The 23,127-nt window shown below is 46.5% G+C and overlaps 1 protein-coding gene and 1 long non-coding RNA gene across 2 annotated transcripts in view; one reads left to right on the plus strand and one right to left on the minus strand.

Annotated features, from left to right (window-relative positions):
• Positions 1-23,127, minus strand: part of BMERB1 (bMERB domain containing 1) — a 120,306-nt gene that overhangs the window by 5,310 nt on the left and 91,869 nt on the right. Inside the window, exons 3-4 of the mRNA XM_003998842.6 lie at positions 7,133-7,206; positions 580-694 (exon numbers count right to left, since the gene is read on the minus strand). Coding sequence (XP_003998891.1) covers positions 580-694; positions 7,133-7,206 — 189 coding nt within the window. The remainder of the gene's footprint in view (positions 1-579; positions 695-7,132; positions 7,207-23,127) is intronic.
• LOC123382654 overlaps positions 14,614-23,127 on the plus strand; it is a 76,400-nt gene continuing 67,886 nt past the window's right edge. The window contains exon 1 of the long non-coding RNA XR_006591333.1: positions 14,614-15,119. This is a non-coding gene — a long non-coding RNA (uncharacterized LOC123382654). The remainder of the gene's footprint in view (positions 15,120-23,127) is intronic.

Below are 23,127 nucleotides of genomic sequence, written 5' to 3' on the forward strand. Positions count from 1 at the left end.
CTTGTCAGGGGACTGCAGGTGCACCAGGGCTCCAGCGCCCACAGATTTCCAGAAAAAGTGGCAGGTGCATCTGCAAATAGGAGACTGAGGGCTAGGAAGGGGGCACTGGAGCCACCAAGGGGAGGATAAAGAATGAAGCTGGGAAGTGGAGAGGGCAGGGAAGGAAGCAAGTCAGTACAGGGGGCGGGGTTTCTGCAGAAACCCGATGGAAGTTTCCGGAAGGTGCCTTTGATGAAAAGTTTGCCTTGGGAGAAAGGCCAGTGAAGAGAATGTGTAGGAAGCTCTGCCATGTGTTATGTGACGTAATTCTTGCCCGGTCACCTCCTTGAATAACACTGACTTAAGACCCAAAGGCCTTTGCAAGACTTTTTTGGAGCTGGATGCCAGTTTCCTTTGAACATGAAACAGGTCCTCAGGCCACAAGGCTGGCCGTTCATTTGGATCCAGTGTTTGGGAGCATTTGCTGAGGCCACACCTGTCAGGCCAGACTGGGAGACCCTGCAGCAGAAGGTGGGCCTAGGAGGAAGCCGAGCCTGCGTTCCAGCAGCCTGGTGCGCGGGGACAGGAGCCCACACTCACCTCAGCCGCTCGACCTCCGCATCATCCACCAGAAAGTCTCTCTTCTGCACCAGCTTGTGGATCTTCTGGATTAGCTCATCCTCTCTCTGCTTCTGCAGCTTGGTCTTTTCTTTTTCTGGGAAGGAGAAAACACCGGCAAAGAAAACAGTCGAGTGTCTCTGCTGAAAGCACGTGAGTCCAGGGGCCAGGGTTAGTGACCAACCAGGTCACTCGCTGAGGGAACTTGAAGAAGCAAGGGGACCTCCTCAAGCCTCAGTTTCCTCTCCTGTAAAAACACACGGAGGGGCTTAAATGCAGTGGTGTTAAGTAAATGGCTTAGCAGAGAGCCAGGCCCGTGGTGAGCACTCAGTCAAGGGTAACGGTGCAACGAGTCGGGTCCTGCGCAGGGCAAAGGGGTCGGAGGGCTCGGGCTGGGGTGCGGGAGGGAACTGCTCTACAGCCAGGGCAACCCAGTCTGCAGGTGGAAATCATCCACGCTAATGGCATTAGCCCTCTCCCAGATACCCAGGGCTAGAAGGCCAAAGAGAAATCCAAAGACCCCAGGGCTGGAGAGGATGACCAAGAAAAGTATAAAGGTAGCGCAGACCCCTTCAGAAGATAAAAAGGAGGGGGCAGCAGATCTACAGGCACCACTCACCTGCCTCTGGGCACCACCCACCTGTCTCTGGGCACCACCCACCTGCCTGCAGGTACCACCCACCTGCCTCTGGGCACCACCCACCTGCCTGCAGGCACCACCCACCTGCCTGTGGGCACCACCCACCTGCCTGCGGGCACCACCCACCTGCCTGCAGGCACCACCCTGTCTCTGGGCACCACCCACCTGCCTGCGGGCACCACCACTCAACTTGGTGATACGATCTTTGGCTTGCCAACGTCACCCACCTACTTGCCAATGGGAACTGCCAGCCTGCCAGGCTCACCCTGTGCTTCCTGGCACCACACACCTGATCCCTAACATCTCCATGTGCTTACCCACATGACTCTCTGACTCCCTTGTCATCCCCTCCAGCAACCTCCTTAGCCCAGGCTATCTCTTCCTGGACCACGTGTGCCCTCCTAACTGCTCTCCCTGGCCTGTCCCCCACAACATGACTGTGAGCACCCATTGGAGACTCAGACGATCCTGGCTTGACGCCCTAGCTCCCCCTCTTCCTAGCTGTGGGACTCTGGGCATGTTCCTCAACCTCTCTGAGCAGCTAGTCTCTCAACACAGATAATCCTGAAGTTGCTGCAAGTTTTTAAGAGAATTAAAACAAGTAAAATAGGCTCGCTGCCTGGTTTGTAGCAAAGGCTCATGAACAGCCGGCTACTCTTATTATAAGCTGTTCTTTTACATCCTCACTGTTGTTTTAATGACTAAATGCCCACTTCTTTAATATGAATTGAATCAGGTACAAAAGAAATAAATACCGATTTAAAGAAGGAAAAGCAGGTCTCACGGCATAAGTGTGCAAACGATAAGTGCTTCATAAATTGCAGCTATTATGTTCGTATTCCCATGAGTTTGTCACGTTCGTTTAATCTGTCTCCCAGCCTGGGCGCTACTGATATTTGAGACTGGAGCATCCTTTGTTGCAAGGGCCGTCCTGTGCACTGGAGGGTGTTTAGCAGCGTCCTTGGCCTCCACCCACTAGATGCCGGGAGTACCCCACCCCGGATGTGACACTCAAAATGCCTCTAGGGGGCAAAGTCACCCTGCTTGAGAACCACTGCTTTAATCCTTTGTAACAACCCTACGAAGGAGATGCTATGTTTACGTCCGAGGGGAAAGTGCCACAGCCTCTCCAGCCAGGTCTACGCATCCCCAGCTCTGAGGTAGCAGTGATGGCAGAGATGAGACATCTTGGCTTGTCCCAGAGAGGCCCTCAAGGCAGGGAGGGCCCTGGAGGTCTCCCCAACCAGTCACCTGCACCCACCATGGGGAGCTGGTGAATGATGCGACTCTGGCTGGAGAAGTGTGAATTTCTTGGCCATTCAGTGATCTCCTTCCTTAATACCTTTAGTGATGTGTTGCTGGGAGCATTGTCTCCCCTCCTCCCCCCCCCCCCCCCCCCGCCTCCCCCCAGCTTAATCCAGCTAGAAACCTGGCTCTGGTCCAGGGAATACACAAAGACTCAACAAGGATTCAGGGAAGAGGTGAGGAGGAAATCAGGAGAAGAAAGAAAACTTTAACGTGTGAACTTCTGCCCAAAGACTCGATTTCCTGGGGAATCAACGGGACCAGCGTTAAGGACCTGGGCTCCGTTGCCAACTGGTCCTGTGACCTCGTCAACCTGTGTTTCTCAGCTGGACACTTGATGGCATTTCAGGTGAAATGTGCTCTTCATTGTGGGACTCCCCCTGCGCTGTAGGTTTGAACGTTCTTGGACTCTGCCTACTATCAGTACTAATCTTGTCTTTATTTAAACTTTTGGTATTTTAGGGGGCGCCTGTGTGGCTCAGTCAGCTAAGCATCAGACTCCTGACTTTGGCTCAGGGCATGGTCTCCTGGATCGAGCCCAGCATCTGACTCTGCACTCACTGTGACCGCACAGTCGGCTTAGGATTCTTTCTCGCCGTCTCTCTGCCCCTCCCCTGCCTCTTCTCTCTCTCTCAAAATAAATAAACATTTAAAAAAAACTTTTGGTATTTTGTTCATCGTGGATTGTGTGTGTGTGTATGTGTGTGTGAGTGTATTTCAGTATTTTAAATATTGCATTAATATATTATTTGCCCTGATTACTGAATTTTTGTGCTCCAGCTGTCCTCCTTATCCTAGTCTCATTCCTGGTTAGTTAGCAACCCCAGGGACTATGTGAAACAAAGACCTTGCTCCCACCCATTTCCACCTGTGTTCCAGAGGCTGCCACAGCCCCGACTGGAGCCTCTGTGGCCTGGAGTGGCTCTGGTTGGTCCCGTGCTCACACACTCATATCTCTTTTGCCTCAGTGGCCCCCACATGTTCTGCTGCACCAATGGTGGGCTCAGAAATCTTTCTTCCCTCAACGAAGAAGGCAACCCATGTTCGACCCATCAGAGTTCTCCTGGGAGGCTGAAAATTAGGACACAGAGGTCCTGAGGGTTGGACTTTTGTGTTGGACGATCATGGGAAGGAGACAGGAGTGGCCTTGCTCAGCTCATGTGCTAGAGGGAGAAAATGGAGACTGTGTCCAACAAGGAAGGAGAGAGAGAGAGAATGAGACAGACAGAGACAGGGAGGGAGGGAACATTCTAACAGCTTTCCTGTTTCTGGTTCCAGACCCTTGTGAGGATGGGTGGAGCTTCATGCTGGTATTGGGTTGAATGGATTCCCACCCACCAAAATGTCATGTCTACCCTGTTTGGAAACAGGATCTTTGGAGCACCTGGGTGGCTCAGTCAGTTGAGTGTCTGACTTCAGCTCAGGTCATGAGCTCACGGTTCATGAGTTTGAGCCACATGTCAGGCTCACTACTGTCAGCTTGTCAGTGCAGAGCCTATTTGGGATCCTCTGTCTCTCTCTCTCTCTCTCTCTCTCTGCCACTCCCCCACTTGCGATCTCCCCCAAATAAATAAAATATTTAAAGAAATATTTTACAAAAGAAATAGAATCCTTGCGGGTGTCATTAGTTGAGATGAAGTCATACTTATTAGGGTGAGCCCTAAATCCGATGATTGATGTCCTTGTGAGGAGGGGAGAGGACACACAGATGTACAGGGAAGAAGCCATGGGATGACAAAAGCAGAGACAGGAGCGAGTCAGCTGCAAGCCGAGGAGCACCAAAGACTGCAGGCAGCCACCAGGAGCTGGAAGATGCAAGGAAGGATTCTCTTCTAGAACCTTCAGAAAAAGCATGGCCCAGCCGATGCTTTGCTTGCGGACTTGCGTCCTCCAAAACTGAGAGAGAATAAATCCATGTTGATTTATGCCACTAAGTTCGTGGGAATTTGTTAGGGCGGCCACAGGAAGCTAACACGATGGCCTTGGGCTCCAGGAGCCTCCCTGATCCTTCCAGTAACTGCCCATTTTGTGGTTCCCTAAGCTTGGGTGGGTTTTCTCCGCGAGATATAAAGCACAACAGCGGACCCGGCCTGGTGGCTCTCCACCCTGGCTGCTCCTCATAATCACGTGACGTTTTAAAAAATGACCAATGCCAGAACCCCACACCAACTGAATCGAGTCTCTAGTAGGTGAGCAGTGCCGGCCATTGCCGTTTTTTCTCCCTTCTTTTGCTGTTTTCTGTTTGAAATTTGACTTCCTGCGGTACAGTTTTATTGGGATATAACTCACATATACCATCACAATTCACCCATCGAGATATGCAGCCATCACCACAGCTGATTTTAGAACAGTTTAATCGAGGCGCCTGGGTGGCTCAGTCGGTTAAGCGTCTGACTCTTGATTTCGGCTCAGGTCATGATCCCGGGGTCATGGGATCCGCGTTGGGCTCTGCGCTGACAGCACGGAGCCTGCTTGGGATTCCCTCTCTCCCTCTCTCTCTCTCTGCCCCTCCCCCACTTGCGTTCTCTCTCAAAATAAATAAATAAATACATATTTTTGTGAAAGAACAATTTAATCACCTAGAAGAGAAACCCCACACCCACTTGCTGTCACCCCACACGGCCTGGCACCTGTGAGTGCTCCTTAGAGGAATGGTGCCGGAAGGACGACGGGCTCCCGCTGTACCCACCACCAGCAGAACAGGAGTGTATTTAAGGCCCAGAGAAACGAAGGTGCTACATCAAGTTCACCCGTCTGGTCAGCCTGGATTCAAACCCAGACCACGGGACTCTAGTGGTTCTCAGATGGGTGGCAATTTCGCACCTCCCCGCCGGGGTATATCTGGCAGACATTTTTCACTGTCACGACTGCGGGGGAGATGCTGCTGGCATCCAGTGGGCAGAGGCCACTGCTAAACATGCTACAGTGCACAGGACATCGTTCCCCCCACCCCGCCCCCGGCCCCAGTAAAGAATGGCCCAGCACCACATGTTCCAAACGAGAAAGCATTTGGAACGGTGTCCTCTTCTACAATGCATTCTGACGGGCTTCCTACTCAATCGTAGCTGCCACTTACTGGTACCCGCTGTGTGCCAGGTCCTGTCTGAGTGACCAGAGTAGGGGATCCTTTTCTCTTCCTCAGCGCACGTGCAGTGCTAGCTCGCAGCCTGCGGCAACACAGCGGCTGAGACATACTTACCAGACGGATAGAAGGGCAAACGTACTCAAGTAGAAGCCCATGGGGTGCTTATCCGGCCTGGGCGGCTCCTCCCCAAGGCCAACGCAAGGTTCCTGGGCCAGAATTGTGTATCTGCCTCCCATACACCTTTCCTGTGCACCTGCCAGACCTTCACACCTGCGCATAACCCAGCCTGGATGGGCAGGGAAGGCTCTCTTGGGAAACGGAACAAATCAACCATGACCTGAAGGAATTGGTAGAAATGTGTGTGTGTGTGTGTGTGTGTGTGTGTGTGAGAATCAGGACTCATTCCATATTCTGAAGCAAAAAGACACTTTCCAACGCAATACATATCAAAGCAGATATGATAGCATATTAAACAAGTTGTAAAAGAGATTTGGTAAATTTTTTAAAAAATACCACTTTTCCCATTAAATATTTGTGGATTTAGAAAAGACAATCGTGGTTCATAAAACGGTACTTAGGTTACAAGGAAATAGGTTTATTACTGTCATTTTAAAATGAATTAATATATAAATATGTTACAAGGACGGGTAGGAATGTGTTCGGTTACTGACAATAACAACAGGAATAATTTATTAAGCACTTGTTATAGGATGGGAGCTGTGGTTAGCACCGCATATGTTTTTTCCCTCAGTCCGTCTCACAATGATCCTATAAAGTAGATACCACTATTGTCCCAGTTGACAGGTGACGAAATCGAGTTTTAGTGGAGTCACTTGCTCAAGGTCATGTCATTAATAATCGACAGATCTAGGTTGAACCCCGAAGTCAGAGCTTGTAAAAATACCACACTCTACCTGCCCCCAAACAGAACAGTAACAATCGTTAATACTTACCGGACTTTTGGGGCGCCTGGGTGGCTCAGTCGGTTAAGCATCCGACTTCGGCTTAGGTCATGATCTCACAGTTCATGAGTTCAAACCTCACATTTGGGCTCTCTGCTGTCAGCATGGAGCTTGCTTCGGGTCCTCTGTCTCCCTCTCTCTCTGCCCCTCCCGCCGCCCCTCTCTCAAAGAAATAAATATTAAAAAAAAAAATACTTACTGGATTCTTAACCTTTGGGCCAGATATGAAGCTAGGCTCGTGGATTGCAATGTTCTGTGTATCACAATGAGATTTATACCCAGCGAGTTAAAAGCTGTACCTACTCCTACCCCATTTCCGGAAGAAGGGAAACTGAGCCTCAGATAAAGTGACTTTCCCAAGGTCAAAGAGCGGGCCAGAATTAGTACTTGAACCTGGATCCCCCTGATGTGGAGGACTGCACTGCAAGAATGGGGCTGCGGTAGAAGAGATGAACTCTGTCTTCCAGACCCAAGGGGCACCGACAGGGCCGGCCAGAGGACTCTGAGCGGCTCCTTAACGAGGGTGGAGTCTCACACGGTTACCTGGGATGGCGACCAAGTTCTGTAGCTCTTGTTTCAGGTCCATAATATCGTTGCAAAGCTGGATGTCATCCATCCTGGGGAAACAGGACACCACACCACAGCAGTTTACATCGACAGAATATTCTACACCCTGAGCACCACCCGGTTTACACAAAGGGTTTGGGGGCGGGGGTTGTCCTCTGTAAAGGCCACACAGGCTCTTTATACAAGTTGTGCCTCAAAAGAAGAAAAACAAAACGTGCCTATTGTCACACGACTCAGAAATGATCGATCGCTGTTAATAACACCTTGATGAGAATGGCTTCCTGTCTTCACGTCCTTGCTTCCGTTCCCTTATACCAGCGAGCTCTCGCTGCAGATTTGGTGTTTTCTTTACTGGCTGTGTTTCACAATTTTAAGCATTGCAGAAATTCACACCACAGAGAAAATCTCCCTCAATCCTTTAGAAAAAAACCCCATTGTCAACAGTATGGTATATGTTCCGCCAGATTTTTAAAAACGTTTATGCCTGTACTATAAGTTGTAACACCATGGTTATTCTACAAACACATCTTGCAACACTTTTTAACTTCATGGTATATCTTAGGCATTTTTCCATGTCACGACATGCAAATCTCATTTAAAAAAATTTTTTTTTAAGTTTATTTTTGAGAGAGAGAAACAGAGCATGAGCAGGGGAGCAGCAGGCAGAGAGGGAGACACAGAATCCGAAGCGGGCTCCAGGCTCCGAGCTGTCAGGACAGAGCCCGACGTGGGGCTTGAACTCACAGACCGCAAGATCATGACCTGAGCCAAAGTCAGACCCTTACCAGGCACCCGTAATTTTTAATGGCTGTATAGTATTCCATTATACCAATATACAGTGACTTATATAACCATTCCCCTATACACAGACGTCTGGGTCGTTTCTAGGATAAATTCCTAGAAATACATAAATTCCTAGAAAAATTAGTTCCTAGAAATGCAATCATTGGGTCAAATGACATGAACACTTGCTTATTTATTCATTTAGAGAGTGGGCGAGCACAAGTGGGGAAGGGACATAGGGAGAGAGAAAATCTTAAGCAGTTTCCAATGTGGGGTTCCATGCAGGGCTAGATCGCACGACTGGGAGATCATGATCTGAGCTGAAATCAAGAGTCGGACGCTTAAACAACTGAGCCATCCAGGTGCCCCAACCCTTGCGTTTTAATTAGGAACTTCCAAATTGCCCTCCAGAGGGATTGTGCCTGATAGTCCCACCAAGAGCATGAAAGGATGGTCACACTTATGACCTCAGCCATCGACTGCATGTGCAATTTTGCATTATGTATTACAGTTTTGTAGGTGTGCTAGGATATTAACTTATATTACTGTAAATAACATGTATACTGGATATCTGGAAATTCAGCAAATCAATTTATAAGGGCTGCTCTAAATTGTTTTAATGTTTATTTATTTACTTATATTGAGAGACAGAGAGAGAGAGAGAGAGAGAATCCCAAGCAGGCTCCATGATGACAGAATGGGAGAAGATATTTGCAACATGATGTCAACACAGACCCCAATGTGGGGCTCGATTCCATGAAATGTGAGATTATGACCTGGGCTGAAATCAACAGTCAGACTCTTAACTGACTGAGCTTTCCAGGCGCCCCAGGTTGGCTTTAATTACCATCATATATAGATATTAATTTTTTTTATTTAATTTTTTTCTTAATTTACATCCAAGTTAGTTAGCATATAGTGCAACAATGATTTCAGGAGTAGATTCCTTAGTGCCCCTTACCCATTTAGCCCATCCCCCTCCCCCAACCCCTCCAGTAACCCTCAGTTTGTTCTCCATATTTAAGAGTCTCTTACGTTTTTGTCCCCCTCCCTGTTTTTATATTATTTTTGCTTCCCTTCCCTTATGTTCATCTGTTCTGTATCTTAAAGTCCTCAGATGAGTGAAGTCATATGATATTTGTCTATCTCTGACTGACTAATCTCACTTAGCAAAATGCCCCCACGTAGTTGCAACTACGTGCATTCACGTAGTTGCAAATGGCAAGATTTTATCTTCTCGTTGCTGAGTAATATTCCATTGTATGTATATATACCACTTCTTCTTTGTCCATATTGATGGACATTTGGGCTCTTTCCATACTTTGGCTATTGTAGATAGTGCTGCTATAAACATTGGGGTGCATGTATCCCTTCGAAACAGCATACCTGTGTCCCTTGGATAAATACCTAGTAGTGCCATTGCTGGGTCGTAGGGTAGTTCTCTTTTTAATTTTTTGAGGAAACTCCATACTATTTTCCAGAGTACCTACACCTGTTTGCATTCCCACCAGCAGTGCCAAAGAGATCCTCTTTCTCCGCATCCTCCCCAACATCTGTTGTTGCCTGAGTTGTTAATGTTAGCCATTCTGACAGGTGTGAGGTGGTATCTCATTGTGGTTTCGATTTGTATTTCCCTGATGACGAGTGATGTTGAGCATTTTTTCATGTGTAGGTTGACCATCTGGATGTCTTCTTTGGAGAAGTGTCCATTCATGTCTTTGCCCATTTCTTTACTGGATTATTTGGTTTTGGGATGTTGAGTTTGATAAGTTCTTTACAGATTTTGGATACTAATCCTTTATCTGATATCTTGTTTGCAAATATCTTCTCCCATTCTGTCAGTTGCCTTTCAGTTTTGCTGATTGTTTCCTTCACTGTACAGAAGATCCTTATTTTAATGAGTTCCCAATACTTCATTTTTGCTTTTGTTTCCCTTGCCTCCAGAGACATGTTGAATAAGAAGTTGCTGTGGCCAAGGTCAAAGAGGTTTTTGCCTGCTTTCTCCTTGAGGATTTGGATGGCTTCCTATCTCACATTAGGTCTTTCATCCATTTTGAGTTTATTTTGTGTACGGTGTAAGAAAGTGGTCCAGGTTTATTTCTCTTCATGTGGCTGTCCAATTTTCCCAGCACCACTTGCTGAAGAGACTGCCTTTATTCCATTGGATATGCTTTCCTGCTTTGTCAAAGATGAGTTGGCCATACATTTGTGGGTCCATTTCTGGGTTTTCTATTCTGTTCCATTGATCTGAGTGTCTGTTTTTGTGCCAGGACCATACTGTATTGAGGATTACAGGTTTTTAATACAGCTTGAAGTATGAGATTGTGATGCCTCCTGCTTTGGTTTTCTTTTTCAAGATTGCTTTGGCTATTCAGGGTCTTTTCTGGTTCCATACAAATTTTAGGATGGTTTGTTCTAGCTCTGTGAAGAATGCTGGTGTTATTTTGATAGGGATTGCCTTGAATATGTAGATTGCTTTGGGTGGTATCGACATTCTAAAAATGTTTGTTCTTCCTATCCAGGAGCATGGAATCTTTTTCCATTTTTTTGTGTCTTCAATTTCTTTCATAAGCTTTCTACAGTTTTCAGTGTATAGATTTTTCACCTCTTTGGTTAGATTTATTCCTAGGTATTTTATGGGTTTTGGTGCAATTATATATGGCATCGATTCCTTGATTTCTCTTTCTGTTGCTCCATTCTTGGTGTGTAGGAATGAAACCGATTTCTGCGCATTGATTTTATATCCTGCTACTTTGCTGAATTCATGGATCCGTTCTAGCAGTTTTTTTGGTGGAATCTTTTGAGTTTTCCATATGGAGTATCATGTCATCTGTGAAGAGTGAAAGTTTGACCTCCTCCTGGCCAGTTTGGATGCCTTGTATTTCTTTGTGTTGTCTGATTGCTGAGGCTAAAACTTCCAATACTATGTTGAATAACAGTGGTGAGAGTGGACATCCCTGTCTTGTTTCTGACCTTAGGGGGAAAGCTCTCAGTTTTTCCCCATTGAGGATGATATTAGCTTTGGGTCTTTCATATATGGCTTTTATGATCTCAAGGTATGGTCCTTGTATCCCTACTTTCTTAATGGTTTTTATCAACAAAGGATGCTGTATTTTGTCAAATGCTTTCTCTACGTCCACTGAGAGGATCATGTGGTTCTTGTTCTTTCTTTTATTGATGTGATGAATCACATTGATTGTTTTGCAGATATTGAACCAGCCCCACATCCCAGTTATAAATCCCACTTGGTCGTGGCGAATAATTTTTTTTCACGTATTGTTGGATCCGGCTGGCTATTATCTTGTTGAGAATTTTTGCATGCCTGTTCATCAGGGAAATTGGTCTATAGTTCTCCTTTTTCGTGGGGTCTTTGTCTGGATTTGGAATCAAGGTAATGCTGGCTTCATAGAAAGAGTTTGGAAGTTTTCCTTCCATTTCTCTTATTTGGCACAACTTCAAGAGAATAGGTGTTAACTCTTCCTTTAATGTTTGGTAGAATTCCCCTGGAAAGCCATCTGGCCCCGGAGTCTTGTTTTTGGGGAGATTTTTGATTACTAATTCGATTTCTTTACTAGTTATGGGTCTGTTCAAATATTCTATTTCTTCCTGTTTCAGTTTTGGTAGTTTATATGTTTCTAGGAATTTGTCCATTTCTTCCATATTTCCCATTCTATTGGTGTATAATTGCTCATAAGAAACTGCTATTATTGTTTGTATTTCTGCTGTGTTGGTTATTATCTCTCCTCTTTCCTTCTTGATTTTATTATTTGGTTCCTTTCCTTTTTCTTTTTGATCAAGCTGGCTAGCGGTTTATCAGTTTTGTTAATTCTTTCAAAGAACCAGCTTCTGTTTTCATTGATCTGTTCTACTGGGTTTTTTTTTTTTCGATAGCGTTGATTTCTGCTCTAATCTTTATTATTTCCTGTCTCCTGCTGGTTTGGGGTTTTATTTGCTGTTCTTTTTCCAGCTCTTTAAGGTGTAGGGTTTGGTTGTGTATCTGAGGCCTTTCTTCCTTCTTTAGGAAGGCCTGGATTGCTATATACTTTCCTCTTATGACCGCCTTTGCTGTGTCCCAGAGGTTTTGGGTTGTGGTGTTACCATTTTCATCGACTTCTATATACTTTTTAATTTCCTCTTTAACTTCTTGGTTAGCCCATTCATTCTGTGGCAGGATGTTCTTCCGTCTCCAAGTATTTGTTATCTTTCCAATTTTTTTCTTGTGATTGATTTTAAGTTTCATAGCGTTGGGGTCTAAAATATGCACGGTATGATCTCGATCTTTTTGTATTTGTTGAGGGCTGATTTGTGTCCCAGTATGTGATCTATTCTGGAGAACATTCCATGTGCACTGGAGAAGAATGTATATTCTGCTGCTGTAGGATGAAATGTTCTGAATATATCTGTTAATTCCATCTGGTCTAGTGTGTCATTCAAAGCCATTGTTTCCTTGTTGATTTTCTGTTTAGATGATCTGTCTATTGCTGTAGGTGGGGTATTGAAGTCCCCTACTATTATGTTATTATTATCAATGAGTTTCTTTATGTTTGTGATTAATTGATTTATATATTTGGGTGCTCTCACATTTGGAGCATAAATGTTTATGATTGTAGGTATCCTTGGTGGATAACCCCCTTAATTGTGATATAATGCCCTTCTTCATCTCTTGTTACAGTCTGTATTTGAAAATCTAGATTGTCTGATATAAGTATGGCAACCCTGGCTTTGTTTTGTTGAACATTAGCATGATAGATGGTTCTCCATCCCCTTACTTTCAATCTGAAGGTGTCTTTAGGTCTAAAGTGGGTCTCTTGTAAACAGATAGATAGATAGATAGATAGAGCTTGTTTTCTTATCCATTCTGTTACCCTATGTCTTTCGATTGGAGCATTTAGTCCATTGACATTTAGAGTGACTACTGAAAGATATGACTTTATTGCCATTATGTTTTTTGTAGAGTTGAAGTTTCTGGTGGTGTTCTCTGGTCCTTCCTAGTTTTTGTTACTTTTGGTCTTTTTTTTTTTTTTTTTGTCTTTTCTCTCCTCAGAGAGTCCCCCTTAAAATTTCTTGCAGGGCTGGTTTAGTGGTCACGAACTCCTTTAATTTTTGTTAGGCTGGGAAACTTTTGATCTCTCTATTTTGAATGACAGCCTTGCCAGATAAAGAATTCTAGGCTGCATATTTTTCCAATTCAGCACGTTGAATACAGCCTGCCACTCCTTCCTGACCTGCCAGATTTCTGTGGCTGCTGCAAACCTGATCTGTTTTCCCTTGTAGGTTAAGGATTTTTTTTCCCTTGCTGCTTTCGTGATTATTTCCTTGCCTGAGTATTTTGTGAATTTGACTATGATATGCCTTGTTGATAGTTGGTTTTTGTTGAATCAATAAGACTCCTCTGTGCTTCCTGGATTTTGATGTCTGTGTCTTTCCCCAGGTTAGGAAATTTTTCTGCTAAGACTTGCTAACATAACATTTCTACCCATTTTTCTCTCTTTGTCTTCTGGGACCCCTATGATTCTGATGTTGTTCCTTTTTAATGAGTCACTGATTTCTCTAATTCTTAAATCGTGCTCTTTTGACTTAGTCTCCCTATTTTTTTTTTTTCTGCTTCATTATTCTCCATAAGTTTGTCCTCTATATTGCTGATTCACTGCTCTGCCTCATCCATCCTTGCCACCACAGCATCCATTCAAGATTGCAGCTCAGGTACAACATTTTTTATTTCATCCTGACTAGGTTTTACCTCCTTTATCTCCACAGAGAGGGATTCTAATCTATTTTCAACTGCAGCTAGTATTCTTATTATCATGATTCTAAATTCTGGTTCAGACATCTTGCTTATATCTGTGTTGATTAAGTCCCTGCCTGTCATTTTTCCTGCTCTTTCTTTTGGGGTGAATTCCTTTGTTTCATCATTTTTAAGGAAGAAAAGGAATAAGGTAAAAAAAATGAAATTAAATAATTAAACACACACACACACACACACACACACACACAAATGCAATAAATGATGCTAGATCCTAGGTGTGTTTTGGTCTGGTTGTTGAAAGGAGCTTGATAAATTAGAGACAAAAGTGGGGGGCGGGGAGGGAAACGTTTGAGAATTTGAAAAAATGAACACAATAAAATGAGATGATGGAAGTAAAATAGAATTCAAAAATTTACAAAAAGGTAAAAAATATAGTAGAAAAAATTAAAGAAAAATATTCTTAATAAAACTGAAAATAAAAATGATTTTTTTCTTTCATATTCAAGAAAAGAAACGAAAGAGAAAAAAAAAGAAAACTGAATAGGTGGACCAGTGAACAGACTGAAATATGATTGAAATTACCTGGTTTTCCCCTAGAAGTCAAACTATGAAGGGCTTTACAGTACGTAAACTAGGCAGGCGGAGAGACTTGTGTTCCTGAAGAGCAAGGTTGGCCCAGTAGGGCGGGGCTTAGGGTAATGACTTCGTTCTCCACTAGATGGCGCTGCTCTGCTTACTGGAGGGGATTGTTGTGGGGCTTGCACGTGTGTATGCGCATGCGCGGGAGCGGTAAAAATGGCGTCATCCATCTACCCAGTTTCTAGCATAGAAATCTGTCCTCTTCCCGAGCAGCAATTGAGCGCCCGTCCTTTGCCTCGGGCTTCCATTACCATCCCCCAGCCCCCCCACCCCCCCCAGCCCCCGCTTCTACGCCGTCTGTGACCAAGCCATCAGGTTGTCAGGCGCCACCTCCCTCCTGAGTTTTATCTCCGTCGCGGCTTTGTTTCCCGACCCCTCCCTTTGGAGGGACTGCGGCTCAGACCCACTTGGATCCTCTCCGGGAGGGTCTCCCCAGCAATGGCCGGTGGCGGCCTCACCCGGGAACGTTTGCGGGACCGCTGCTGCTGCCGAAGCCCAGAGACCTCGGCCGGGCGCCAGCCCGCCCCAGAGAAAGTTCACGCAGTCGCGTAGCAGCAGCGTTTCAGGGATCATGGAAAATCACAACACGCATCTGGCCCCAGTCTTCGCCCTTAACGACCTTGTTCCACCACCAGCGAATGTGGTTGTTCTCCGGGGTCTGCTGGGCCCGGGTGGCCACACAGCCTCGACCAGATGTCCTCCCAGCAGGGAAACCGCCTCTCCCCATGTGGCCTGAGGATAACCGGACTTCACTCCGCACCTGGGGATCCTCCCTTCTCACCAGAGCCCCTCCAGGTAAGGAGCTGTGGAGTTTCAGACTCTGCCCTCCCCTGTTTGTAGAGTCTTAATAGAATTTCAACCCTCTCCTTTCTCCCTTTTAGTTCAGTCCCTGAGGCTGTTTCCGCTTTTCCATTTTCTCTCCAGCTGCTGTTGGGGGGGGGGGTCTTTTCCCAAACTCTCCCCCGTCTCCTCTCTCCACAAGCAAAAACAGCTCCCTGATCTCCACAGCTTCTCTCTCCCCCAGTTCACCTCTCTGCACTGCATACCTGCTGAATTCTGTGGTTCAGGTTGTGTAGATTGTTGTGTTAATCCTCAGATCACTTTTCTAGGTGTGCAGGATGGTTTAGTGTTGATCTGGCTGTATTTCATGGATGCGAGACACAAAAAAACTTCCATGCTGTTTGCCATCTTGGCTCCTCTCCCAGCCCCCTATCTTGATTACTTAGGGGGGGTTTTCAAGTTGGGTTTTTTGGGGGGTGCTATTTTAGCTACTATTGGATGCACATGGATTCACATAAGGCTTTTTCTTCATGTTGGATTTTTTGGAGTGGGGGCCATGGATTCTCAGATGTGGTACCACGGAGTAGAAAGTACTAGACATGACTACGGCCATTGAGACCTATTTTCAGATCACTCCCCCGTATGGTGTGGAGGGGCTGCACCTTCATTCTGCAGGTGTTTGTCGAGCATTTATTTCCCATGCCCACCAGTGTCGTGGGCTCCAATCATGCAGCAGCCTCCTCTGCCCCCATGAGCCGAATTTAGGTGACAGAGGGTGACCACATATCTACTAGAATGTCACATGCTCTGAAGAAGAGTAAAGAGAGGGGCCGGAGGCTGGGCGGCCAATTTGAACACATCATCCTACTACCCCAGGATGAGAGAGAGGGGAGCGTTCGTGTTCTCGAAAGACTCGACTGAATCCACACAGCAAGTGTCAGTGGGTCCACTGATCTTTCTGCCTCTTTGCGTGGGTCCCCTGCCACTATTCAGAAGGGCCATCCACACACCAGCTTGGGTCTCCCTGCCCTTTGCCTGTCGAGAATCGCCCGTCTTACCCCTTCCAATCCCAGCTCCTGGCTTTCGGGACAAGCCGCAGGATCACGTCCCTGTTGCCAGAGGCCCTCCAAGCATTTGTCAGGCCCTGCCCTACAATGTCCTAGCAGGTGGCAGCTGCCTCGAGTGAGCGTGGGGGCTCGCCAGAAGGGCACAGCCTGTTCCCATGGGCTCCTATCGGTGATTGTTCAACTGGAGGCACTCCAGAATCCATCTCCACATCAGCTGCAGAGATCAGGCTGTATCAGCAGCTCTGATGAGGATGCTTTTGGTCCCCAGGGATATTAGGCAACGTCTGGAGATGTGATGGGTGTGACAACTGGGTGTGTGTGGTGACTGCCGCTGGCATCTACTGGGTAGAGTCCAGGGATGTTGCTAAACATCCCACAGGGCACAGGACAGCGTCTCAGTGGAGAATTCTCCAGTCCAAAGTGTCAGTCACGTTCACATTTAAATATCTTGGGTTATAACCACAGAACTGAGACGGGCTCTGGACTGATCGTTTTTGAGAGATGAAAGAAAGGCAGAGAGAGGAACAAAAGAGGGACAGACGTGGTCAGAAGCCAGAGCACTGGCATCAAAATTGCTCTAGCTCAAAGAGGCCGTGCACCAGCGACTTAACCTCTCTGTCCTCACTTTTTATTTTTTTAAGTTTATTTATTTATTTTGAGAGAGATCATGAGTGAGCAGGGGAGGAGCAGAGAGAGAGAGAGAGAGAGAGAGAGAGAGAGAGAGAGAGAGGGAGAGAGAGAAACCCAAACAGGATCCACTCGCTGTCGGCACAGAGCATGACGTAGGTCTCCAACAAACCGGGAGATCATGACCTGAGCCGAAATCAAGAGTCTCCGGGACGCTTAGCCTACGGAACCACCCAGATGCCCCTCACTCTCCTCATTTTCAAAACGGGTATAATAACAGTCCTGCTTCCCAAGATTATTCTGCATGTCAAGTGCCGAGCACATGCCTGGGACACACAGAGTAAAATGCTCAATCATTGGTATCTATTATAATTATTAGCTATGACAAAGAAGCAGACAGAAAAAGAGGGAAAATTATGTTGGGGAAATATCTGACAAAGGCAGCTAACGTGTCTCACCTTGAAAAATAATAATAATCTTTATTGGTTGTACTCTTCTATGTACAAAAGTTTTTTAAGTTTATTTATTTATTTTGGGAGAGAGAGAGCATGAGCACAGGAGAGGCAGAGAGAGAGGATCCCAAGAAGACTCCGCACGGTCAGTGCAGAGCCCAATGTGAGGCTCGAACTCACGAGCTGTGAGATCATGACCTGAGCTGAAATCAAGAGTCAGATGCTTAACCAACTGAGGCATCCAGGCGCCCCTCTATGAAAGTTTTAAAATGAATTCTGTTCTGCTTATAGAGCAGAATTGGGAAATACAAACGAGTACCAAGAAGGAACCTAAAATTACACATAACCTTGACCTCCTGTGCACCCAGCGGCCATTGTTCCACTCTGAGTATCTCCTCGTAGCTCATGCCAGTCCTTTTCCTTTCTGTAACCCACGTGTTACAGAACACTTGCCCTGGGAGGCCTCAGCCCTCGTTCTCTGTCCTCAAAACTGCGACTGCATCTTCAAATCCACCACCATCAACAGGTAAGGTGGAATTCTCGTGAAGGTCTCATGGGGAGCCACGCTGCAGATCATCATTATTAGGCAGCGCTATGGTTCTCCTCATGTTTCTCTCGTTACCAGCTTCTGTCTCTTCTCTTTCTCTCCCTTCCTCTTCCATCCACCTTACAGCCAAAGGAGGAGGCCCTCCCCACCCCAGCCCCATCGCAAACAATTCAGCTCTGGTCTTCAACTTACAACCCCCTGTTGGCAAAACCCAAAGCCTGGTGGTTCCTTGAACATCCCACCAGGAAAGGAGCTTGTACCCTCACCCCCCTCCCCAAGCTGTCTGTCAGACTATTCACCTAAATAAAAATCAAGTCTTTCTCTGGAAGATGGAGGGATGGGTTCTACCATTAAAGGAAACAAAAGGTCAACATTTATTGAGCATTTACTATGTGCCAGGCACTGTCCTCAGCATTTTCTTTTTTTAAATTTTTTTAATGTTTGTTTATTTTTGAGAGAGACACACACACACAGAGCATGAGTGGGGAAGGGGCAGAGATCAAGGGAGACACAGAATCTGAAACAGACTCCAGGCTCTGAGCTGTCAGCGCAGAGCCTGATGTGGGGCTCGAACTCATGATGCAAGAGATCATGACCTGAGCTGAAGTCGGATGCTTAACCAGCCGAGCCACCTAGGCGCCCTGTCCTCAGCATTTTTTGTGCATACGCTAATCTAAATTCTCACAACCGTCCCATGAGAGATGTGTTTTTATCTCCATTTCACAGAAGAAGAAATGGAAGTCAAGCAATGTGCCCAAAGGCCCACCCTGGAATGTGGCAGCTGAGGTTCAGCCTGAGCTTATGCTTTTGATGCCTTCGCCATGGTGTCCCTTCTCCATGTGGCTCCATGAGCTGCAGCCGACATGGTTCGTGGCCCATTGAACTGACCTTTGCTTTCCATCTTCCTCTCAGAGCCCTGATTTGTTCAGGAAGCAATGTCCTCAGCCCCCAAGGGAAGCCAGTTGACTTCGTAAGCTCAGGCTGATATAATAAAATGCCATGGATTGTGTGGTTTAAACAGAAAACGCTGATTTCTCACAGTTCTGAAGGGCTGGGAAGTCCAAGATCAAGAATTCAGCCATTCCATTCCTTGTGCGAGGGCCTCCTTCCTGGTTTGCAGGTGGCCACCTTCTTGCCATATCCTCACATGGTGGAGAAAGAGAGCATCTCTCTGGGGTCTCTAGTGTAAGGGCCCTAACCCCATTCATGGGGGTTCTACCCCCATGACCTAAGTACCTCCCAAAGGCTCCACCTACAAGCACCATCACATTGGAGATTAGGGCTTCAACATACAAATTTCGTGGCAGGGTTTGATGGGGGAGGAAATTCAGTCCACATCAACAGGTATGGCAGTCCCGTTTGCCTTTGCTGGACATCTGCTTGTCTAGCTCCGTTGCAACTGGAGGTAGCCATGACACCTGCTCCGGGCCAATGAGATGGAAGAGGAAGTCTGCTTGGGAGGGCAGGCTCCTGGGAAGGATGATGTGAGTCCCGAGTTCTACCCCACTCCTAGTCCCAACGCACCAGCCATCTCACTGTGGTGAGAGTGGCAAGGGGAAGTCGAGGAAAGAGCCACCCTGCTGACTCTCAGACCAGCTGCATCTGGACTCCCTGTTCAGAAACTATTACATGTCCTTACAATTTAAAGAGTGACCAACTGTTTTGGTTTGCCTGGAACTGTCCCAGTTTTAGTACTGAAATTCCGATTTCCCAGAAAACCCCTCAGTCCCAGGCAAACTAGGACCATTGGGCACCTTCGATCTAAGACACTGTTAATCGAATGTTCTGTTGCTCGCAGCTGAACACATCTTCAGTGACACATGTGTGCGGATACGTGCGCTTTTAATAAAACATATGTATGTTCTGTTCATTGCAAGCATCATAGCGTGACGTATTTCAATGCCATTAAATAATACTGTTAAGAAAGCATTTCAGTGGTTCGTGCAAAGCATTTTTGAAGCTTGGCTGGAAGTTCTGAATAAGCCACAGCCCAGTTCTCTACGGGAATAGAGCTGAGCCCTGGAAATCAAACTCTGCTGCTGCCAGCTCCTTCCCAGAAAGAGAGAGAGAGAGAGGAATGGCACCTCCAAGAACCTGATTAATGCAACCGGGAAAAGAAGCCAGCCGTGTCATTCTGCATCCCAGTTTTTCATGCTGGAACGATGGAGGAAATTGGTCATTTTACCAGCTCTGGGTGGGGAGAGGTGACCACGCTCTGTCAGAATAATAGTGCGGCTGCTTTACAAAATATCTTTGAAAATGACATGGTCTGGAGCCTAATGGGAACCTACCAGAGACCACAGTGTGAAGGTAGACCACAGTGTGAAAGGAAAGGGTTGACTTTTAAAAACAACATTTATCTGGCTCCTTCTTTTATAAATTACGGATGTAGTGGTGTTGTTGGGATGGGTGAGAAGTAACATCCACCCAGAGATGAGGCCCTGGGTTTAGGGGAAGGAGCCTGGACCCCAGCCTAAGACCCACTGTCAACCTCTTCGACGGCTAAAAGAAAAAAATCTGTTTTTCTATACACTCTACACTTCTGATACCAAATGCGTGCAATTTTTTCCACACCGAGCAATTCTCCAATTCTTGGTGGACCTCCAATTCTTGGTGGACCACTGTAGGTGGCTGTCCTACAGTTTAACTAAATTCTGATACTCACTGTCTGGGGTTAGAACAGACCCCAAGGTTAAGGGCTTAAGTCCCACAAGACCACCCCGGCTTCAGATGCCATTCACAAGCCCAGGTTACCTGTACCTCTGACTAACTGGCCATACGTCAGGGGTTCCCGTGACCCCCCTCCTCAAGCTCAATACTTTGCTAGAACTGCTTATAAAATTCAGAGAAACATTTATTTACATTTTCTGGTTTATTATAAATGATATTATGAAGGATACAGATGAACAGCCTGATGAAGAGGAAACACAGAGCAAGGTATGGGGAAGGGGCCTGGGGCTTCTATGCCCTCTCTAGGCTCTCCAAACATCATACTTTATTTTTTTTTAAGTTTATGTACTTAGAGAGAGTGCATGCAAGTGGGGCAGGGTCAGAGAGAGAGGGAGAGAGAATCCATGCTGTCAGCGCGGAGCCAGATGAAGGGCTCAAAGTCACAAACCATAAGATCGTGACCTGAGTCAAAATCAAGAGTCAGATGCTTAACCAACTGAGCCACGCAGGCATCCCAGTATGATCACTTCTTTAAAACAAATTTTTAAATTTTTTTTAAGTTTATTTATTTATTTTGAGAGAGAGACAGAGAGAGTGAGTGGGAGAAGGGCAGAGAGAGAGGGAGAGAGAATCCCAAGCAGGCTCTGCACTGTAAGCGCAGGGCCTGATGTGGGGTTTGAACTCATGAACCATGAGATCACGACCTTAGCCAAAACCAAGAGTTGGAAGCTTAACCGACTGAGCCCCCCGGACGCCCCCAGTACGATCAATTCTTAAGTCAGCCTCCAGATCCTCTCCCTTAGTCTTTCTGGTGATCTGCCCCCATCCTGCCATCTAGGGGCCCCAGCCACCAGTCATCTTATTAGCATACAAGGAGACACTCTAATCACCCAGGAAATTACCAGGGTCTCATGTCAGGAACTTTGGTCAAAGACCAAATAGTAGAACAAAAGATACTCCTAGCATCTCCTATCCCTCAGGAAAGTATAAGAATTTCGGGAGCTTTGTGTCAGAAACTGGGGTTTGTGTCAGAAACTGGGGTCAAACCCCAGACATATTTCTTCTTATGCCACAATGACTTTGAGCAAGTGGTTCCTCCCCCAGGACCCCCAGGACCTGTGTTCCCTCATGTATGAAATGAGGGGATCCCTGGGGCCATGTCCTGCTAGCACATAGAGGAAATAATGTGCTTAGACCCAGCCAGACCTGAGAATGTCCTCAGTTCCACGGTTCACTGACTGTACAACTTGGGCAGTGTGAGAAAAAAGCCACTGCCCCAGTCAGAGGAGGGACCTGGAGACTTGGAGCACAGTGAAGCGAGGCTTTAACATTCTTGCAAGAGCAGGTGTCGGATGGAAGACGCACTCGAGGTGGTTACAGCAGACAACTTATCTCCTAACATCAAGTCCCTCTCCTGATTCCTTATTGGCTGAGTACTACAGAGGTGACAGCTTTATCTGGTTGTCACCTATGCCCGTGCAAGGCAAAAAGTAGTCTGATTGGAACAAATGATCCTTGAGGTGACAGAGACTTCGGTTCTTTGGCGCATGCTCATTGCAAAGCCCGTGAAACATACACCTGCGAAATGGAGAGGGGAAGAAGAACCAGGAAGTGAAATATCTATGGGTTTGGGGCTCCATTGTGCCAGGGGTGCGGTGGGGGGGGGGGTTGTAAACCTATTGTTTAATAAAAATTTTTTAATGCTTATTCATTTTTGAGAGAGAGACAGAGAGAGAGAGAGACAGAATGCAAGTGGGGGAGGAGCAGAGAGAGAGACACACACAGAATCAGAAGCAGGCTCCAAGCTCTGAGCTGTCAGCACAGAGCCCAATGCAGGGCTCGAACTCATGAGCCTTGAGACTGTGACCTGGGCTGTTGTTAACCAGACAGCACGGCTTTTATTTGGTATATCTGAAAATGGATCATCTCCCTTACTTCTCACGGGCAGGTCCCTTCATTGCTCTGGGTCTCAGTGCCCTCACTGAGGAAAAGAACTGATACCTTCGTCTTGGGGTGGGTAGTAAGCTCACAGTGTGGGGCAGGCAGCCCTGTGCTTGGCACGCACCTCAGCATCCTGTTGGGGATCCAGGGACCAATGAGGTACCTGCTGCAGGTTTAGGGGCGTCTTTGTGACGCATCACTGAAGAGCAAGCTGCCTGTTTGCTCCCCGTGGTTTGCTCACGGTCTGCGTGTTAACTGGCTTCTCCTTCGGTTGTAACCAGACCTTCATTCCTAGATGCGAACTTCTTTTCCCAAAAACATATCACCTCCCTGGAGCACAGATTACTCTGCTCTCCTCCAGAGCTTTATACATTGTCTCTCTTTTAAGTCAAAGGCAATTACTAATCCTGAAAACTCATCAAGGTGAACTGTGTGTGGTCTGTGCCCTTTTCTGTGTGTATGTTACATGTGAATTTAAAATTTACCTGAGAGTCACCTGGGTGGCTCAGTCGGCTAAGCATCTGACTTCGGCACAGGTCATGATCTCACGGTTTGTAGGTTCAAGCCCTACATTGGACTCTGTGCTGACAGCCCAGAGCCTGGAGCCTGGAGCCTGTTTTGGATTCCGTGTCTGTGTCTCTCTCTGTCTCTCCCCAACTCGTGTTCTGTCTCTGTCTCTCAAAAATAAATGCTAAAAAAAATTTTTTTTTTAATTTACC

The sequence above is a fragment of the Felis catus genome, chromosome E3 (assembly GCF_018350175.1).
Source record: "Felis catus isolate Fca126 chromosome E3, F.catus_Fca126_mat1.0, whole genome shotgun sequence".
NCBI lineage: Eukaryota > Metazoa > Chordata > Mammalia > Carnivora > Felidae > Felis > Felis catus.